Below are 6,637 nucleotides of genomic sequence, written 5' to 3'. Positions count from 1 at the left end.
TGGGACCTGTGTGGCCAGCCCAGGGGATGGTGAATGCTGGGACCTGTGTGGCCAGCCCCAGTCTTGCTTCTGTTTACTTTCCACAACTCTCAGTTGTTGATGTTGGGAGGATAAGTGTGAGCCACACTCTCACTGTGGGGAACAGAAGGCAGTGATTGGGCGGCTGACCAGGTTTAATTTCTGCGTTCTACGCGGTGACCTAGGTGTCACTACACGTCAGTCTGTGAATTTATAGTCGAGCTTGTTTGTACCACCTGGTCACCTGTATCTTTTTAAATATATATGATTTTATCCAATCAGTGGAGAAGGAAGACTTCATTAAGAAAATCCCTTGTGATTTGAATTCTTTGGAAGGTGACAGGCATTAGTACATTTTTCACCTGTGAGGTGACATGTTCTGCACGTCCAGGCCTTCAAGCGGAGGTCCTCTGCTGTACAGGCCCTGTGTGCAATTCTGAAATCCAGAAGCTCTGAACGCTGGATTATCATTTGGTGGCAAAGCTTGGCCTGAGCTGGGGTGAGACTGGATGCTCTATTGATTCCACGGGGACTGGAAGTATTAACGCTGTGAGTGCTGGGCTCCGCTCCAAACCCTCCTGGGTGTGTTATGTGAGAGAGAGCAGAGCGATCACATTATCCTTTCACCAAACTGAACGCTTTTGAATTTCAAAACCAAACTGGCACCAAAGAATCATCAAGAAAACTGCCCAGGCTGTTATAATACCATCCGGACCCCTGCCTGACGGCCCCCAGCCTCTCCCACCCGGACTCCAGAGTGCTGTGGAGACCTTCCAGCTGGGCCACGGAATCCTTAGGCGTGTGCTCTGGCCTGAGGGGTTCCTCCAGGTTGGCCGGGAAGACCAGTCATGAGGCAGAACTATAGAATCTGAAAAATCCTTAGCACCTAAGAAGTCATCTGTCTCCACCCCCTCACTTTAAGGAGGAGGAAATTGTTCAGGAGGGATTGAAATTAACCGACATGCCCAAGGCCACTCGTTGTTAGTGAGCACTTAACTTTTATACTTTTTCAAAATGATGTTCTTTTCAAATTCAGAATTAACCTATGGGGATCTAACCATGTCGTCTTAAATTACATTGCATTGGAGGAAAATGTTTGAAAGTCAAAAAACGTATTTTATGTAATATTATGCTGTTTTTGGCACATTAAATTTGATAGCCCTTACATTTTAAAAATCCTGTAACTGTGTTATTAAAAAACATTAATCAAGAATTTTTGGAATGAAGTTGCCATAGAAATGAAAATAAAATGCCAGAAAGACATTTTAGCTATAGGTAAGAATTTAAAAACTTACTAGATTTGAGGCTGGGCATGGTGGCTCACACCTATAATCCCAGCACTTTGGGAGGCCGAGGCTGGCAGATCACCTGAGGTCAGGTGTTCGAGACCAGCCTGGCCAATATGGCAAAACCCCGCCTGGACTAAAAATACAAAAAGTTAGCTGGGCACGGTGATGTGCACCCGTAATCCCAACTACTTGCGAGGCCGAGGCAGGAGAATCACCAGAACCCAGGAGGTGGAGGTTACAGTGAGCCGACATCGCGCCGCTGCACTCCAGCATGGGCAACAGAGTGAGAGTCCGTCTCAAAAAACAAAACAAAAAACTTACCAAATTTGAAATTAGGCTCACAGTGTTAAAATTGGCAGAGGAGCAAGGCGTATTTTTTTTGCTTAAGGATATGTGGTTGTACTGTCTTTTGCTCAGTTTTGGAGTTAAATTGGTAGCTAGATATTAGAACAAACACATTTCTAGTTCATGTGTTAATGTTTTCTCGAGGTGTTTTTCTTGTTTTCTTTAAAAGTATAATGCAGTATGTAGGGTTAGGTGTGTATTATGTAAACAAGGATGAATCAAATTAATTTCTTTTTTGTCTTCATTCTTGTCTTTATATAGTGTAGCTAATTTCACACCTTCTAGCTGAGGGCCGTGCCTTCCTATTGCTGGCCTGTAAAGAAGTCAAAGAGAAATGGTCTCTCTAAGTAGCATTTGGTGAGTCAGGAAGACCGTACTTACTGACAGGCACAGTGAAGTGAGGCCTCTAGCTATCCCATGGGACTAAAGAATGATTCTCGGGCTTCTGTTAGTACTTTTGTGTAAGGGACTCAGAGATCTTCAGAGATATTTTTTTACTATTAACTAGAACTATTTGTTTTACTGAGAATGTTAAATTCTAAAAATTTAATTAGCTGCATTTGTAGAGGTGGAGGGAATATGACTTGTCTAGAACGACAGCCGAGATAACAGAAATAGGAATAAAGTCAGAGGTATTGGGAATGGCACATCACTGCCCTGTGTCAGCCTCCCCCACCTCCCCAGCACCCCCAGCCCCGAGAGGCAGAGGAGCAAGCAGACCCAGCAGCTGCAGAGCCTCTTCCCCTGGGGAGCTTGCCTGAGTCCTGGCTGCCACACTTGCTGGCTCCTGGACTTGCCCCACCTTACTCCCCGGGTGCCTCACCTAGTGGAACGCCGCCGCCGAGTTAATGGCCCTTTGGTGAAGGATGAAGTAGACTGTGTGCTTATACTGCACAGCTCAGGGAACAAGCACGTTAGCAAAGGGAGGTCAGCATTGATCAGAAGTGCGGGGACTGAGCCCCAAACCTGGCTGTGAATTTCCGGGGGCACAAGAAAGAACACGGTCATGTGGGGAGCTACTGAGCATACATCAGCCCAGAAAAGCAGCTCCCCCCACCTTTTCCTGGGGCGCACAGAGCATGTGGACAAATGGGGAGAAAGCACTGCCAGCCAAGCCCCAGGGCAGCGGCTGTGGCACTTGGCCACGGGAGGAGCAGGTGGGTGTCTCAGAGTCGGCCTGTTAATGCTGTTCCTTCCACTGGATTTTGAATATTCCCTAAACTGACCTCAGTTTAGGGAATATTCTCTTTGCAGATTAGGGACAAGATAAGAAGCCAGTTGGGAGCCCATTAAGCTGTAGGGAAGCACAGGTCTATTTTGAAAATTAGAGAACCTGATCGTATAGATTGTTTTCTCATTGGAAGGCTTCCCTTCCCACAGAGGGACCCTGCAGATGACCGTTAACAAAGTCAGCCTTTTTCTTTAGGAAGCAACTTGGAACTTGCTCCAGGGTTTGAATCAATTCCTGTCCATATCACAGAGCATGAAAGAAACACCCTTGATTTAAAACTGTTGTGAGGCAGGTGTTGATAGTTGTTCACCATGGCCACAGGAAGACCACGTGCAGTGGTGCTACTCGGCTCACTGCAGCCTCCACCTCTTTGGTTCAAGTGATTCTCCTGTCTCAGCCTCCTGAGTACACCACCACACCAGGCTAATTTTTGTATTTTTAGTGGAGGCGAGGTTTCACCACGTTGACCACGCTGGTCTTGAACTCCTGACCTCAGGTGATCCGCCTGCCTCGGCCTCCCAAAGTGCTGGGATTCTAGGGGTGGGCCACTGTGCCCAGCTTGTCTTTTCTTTATGCTAGGAACATTAGAATTATTTTCCTGTAGGTATTTTAAGAATTATTCATTGATTTATTTATAGAGATGGGGTCTTGCTATGTGTTGCCCAGGCTGGAGTGCAGTGGCTGTTGACAGGCACAGTCACTGCACACTGTACCTTCAAACTCCTGGGTTCAAGCGATGCTCCCGCCTCAGCCTCCTGAGTAGCTGGGACCACAGGTGTGCACCACCACACTCAGCTCTGTTCCAGCTGCTTGAAATGTGCCGTCAATTAAGCCAATGTTAATTGTAGTCATTCTACGGTTCTGTGGAACACCGGGTCTTAGGAACAATCTCAGTAAGAAATGCACAGGACTTATTCGTGAAGAAGACAATAAAAATGTTACTGAGAACAGTTAAAAGAACATTTGAATAAATGGAGAAACATATTATGTTCTGCATAGAAAATAGAATATTATGAGGATGTTACTTCTTAAGTTCAAATTAAACTTCATTGCAATTTAGTTCAGTGCAATTTAAATAAAAATCCCAATGGGATTAAAAGATTGAAGAACTGATAATTTGAAGAAAAAAGTGAATATAAATAGCTAAATAATTTTTTTAATTTGAGGGCAAAAAAATGACCCTTCCAAATATTATGAAATATAAAGATGCATTATTTAAATTAACGTAGGACTAGTAGAAGTATTGGTTGATAGGTCAGTGGGATGAATTTGCTTACCCAGAAATAGAATTTTTCTCTCTGAGAATTTGTATCTGTGCACCCCTGTGAGTTTGGGGCAGCTTATTTCATAGGGATTGGCACAGTATGAGGAAAAAATTAATCCTCATTTTGTGTCATATACCAGAATAACATCCAGGTGGCTTAAAGGATAAATGTAAAGCAGAAACACTGTACAAACTGCATGTCTTCACTCATTCAGTGGACATTTAGCAGCTGGTCGGGGCCAGCTTCTTGCTCAAAGGAGTGTGGCCTTGAGTCTCTGGCCCAGCAAGGAATGTCCGTAGGCTGCAGCTCTGCCGGAGGAAAGGACAGGTGTGATCTCAGCGTTCTCCAGCTGGCTCCACCCGATGGGGAGTGTGGAAGGTGTGTTGAGGGGTATTCAGAGAAGGCCTCCCCAAGAAATTGATCTTTAAACGGAGATCCAAGGAGAGAGTCAGAGCCGGCCAGGCGACCTGGCGGAGGGGAGCTCCCGGCAGAGGGAGCGATGGATTTGAGGGTCAAGAGGTCAGTGTGGCCAGGCTACAGTGTGAGTTCGAGTAATGAGCAGATGGTCCACGGGGGGTCAACAGTGCCGGCAGTGAATGCACGCGAGGAGAATCAGGCAGCCTCGCTGATGCGAACGCACGTAAACTCAATCAGTACGACAGCTTTTCTCATTAAATGATTCATGATTTTAAATCATAAGGATTTTCTATCTGGTTTAATATCTGGTGGGAGTATAAATTTGTGTATTTTTTTTTTTTTTTTGCAAAGGAATTCGGCAGAATGTATTGAGTGTGTTAGAATGTTTATATCTTTTGATCAAATAATTCCATTTCTGGAGATTTATCATAAGGAAGCCTGAGCATAGCCCTTACTCTGAAACCATGCCTTCAAAGAAGGGCGTTACTCTGCACCAGGGCTGGGGTGGCCAGGTGTCAGGTGGAGGACTGGCTGGAGGGCAGGTGGCTGGGGAAGGGGCTCAGTGTTCTGGGGGACATTTTAAAAGCTGGAAAAACGCATACATGAGTTCCATGTTGAAATTTTTTTTTTTCATTTGTGTTTTCAGATGAAGACAGTCAGTGTTGCCTTAGTTTTGTGCCTGAATGTTGGTGTGGACCCTCCCGATGTGGTGAAGACCACGCCCTGTGCACGCTTGGAATGCTGGATTGGTGAGTACCTCCCTCACCCCCTGCCACAAAGGCCCTCCGTGGCCGGCTCTGGGCTGGGCTGGGCGGGGCGGGGCTCGCCGAGCCTGTGGTCTGATCCAGGGCTGGTCTCCGGCTGTGCAGATATGAGGATGCTTTTTCTTTTTGGAGTCACATCGCCTTTAAGTAATTTCAGATGCATTCACCTGTGATTTGTAGTGGAGGAAGTGTTTCAAGGAAAATTAGTCATATAATGATTATTGGGTTATCTAATTTGCTACTTTAAATTTGTTCTGTCTGGCACATAGCATCTATGTACACTTAAAAAAAAGTGGAATGATGGATACCTGTGTGGAAATGTGGAAAAGGCAAATCACTTCCAGGGAAGCGTCACATCGTAGCTAGTGGCCTGTAATGATAACGGCAGCATTTGCCGAGTGCCTACAGTGTGCCAGGTGCCATTGCAAGCACTCTGCATTTTATCAGCTCTAACCCTCACAGCGGCCCTGTGTGGTGGGTTTTATTGTTAATCCTCATCTGAGAGCTGAGGAAAAGGGACAGAGAGATGAGAAAGTTGCCCATGGTTGTCCTATAAATAGCAGGGCTGGGATTTGAACTTATGCAGTTCATGTCCAGAGACTTTTTTTTTTTTTTTTTTAAATGTGGTAAAAACCTACACAACACAAAATACCATTCTAGGAATTATTAAGTGTACAACTCAATGACATTAAATAGCTCATCATGTTGTGCAGCCATCCTCACTGTCCACCTCCAGAACATTTCACCATCCCAAATGGAAACTCTGTCTCCACCACGCAGCTCCTCATTCTTGCCTTCCCCAGCCCCTAGCAACCACCATTCCACTCTCTCTCCATGAACTTGTCCATTCCAGGGCCGTCGTGTGAGTAGACTGATACGATATTTGTCCTTTTGTTTCTGGCTTCTTTCACTTCGCATGATGCCTCCAGAGCTCACATTGTATTGTAGCGTGTGTCCGAATTTCATTCCTTTTTGAGACTGAGTTTTATTTCATTGTATAGATACACCACACTCATTTATCCATTCATCTGTTGATGGACATTTAGGGTGTTTTTACCTCTTGGCTACTATGAATAATGTTGCTATGACATGAGTATACAGATATCTGTTTGAGTCTCTATTGTTCATTCTTTTCGATATATACCTAGAAGTGGAGTTTCTGGATCACACGGCAATTCTGTGTTTAACTTTTTGAACAATCGCCTATTGTTTTCCACAGTGGCTGGACCATTTTTCACTTCCATCAGCAAAGTACCAGGTACCCGGATTCCAATCTCCCCACATCCTGGCCTATACTTGTTATTTTCT

At 45.2% G+C, this 6,637-nt stretch overlaps 1 protein-coding gene across 1 annotated transcript in view; it reads left to right on the top strand.

Moving 5' to 3' along the window:
* Window positions 1-6,637, top strand: part of RPTOR (regulatory associated protein of MTOR complex 1) — a 405,759-nt gene that overhangs the window by 69,542 nt on the left and 329,580 nt on the right. The window contains exon 2 of the mRNA XM_037737259.1: window positions 5,212-5,314. Coding sequence (XP_037593187.1) covers window positions 5,212-5,314 — 103 coding nt within the window. The remainder of the gene's footprint in view (window positions 1-5,211; window positions 5,315-6,637) is intronic.

This window comes from Cebus imitator, unplaced genomic scaffold (genome assembly GCF_001604975.1).
Source record: "Cebus imitator isolate Cc_AM_T3 unplaced genomic scaffold, Cebus_imitator-1.0 Scaffold36, whole genome shotgun sequence".
In the NCBI taxonomy this organism is placed as follows: Eukaryota; Metazoa; Chordata; class Mammalia; order Primates; family Cebidae; genus Cebus; species Cebus imitator.
Note: the sequence above shows the minus strand (reverse complement) of the source record. Positions and strands in the feature narration are given on the sequence as shown.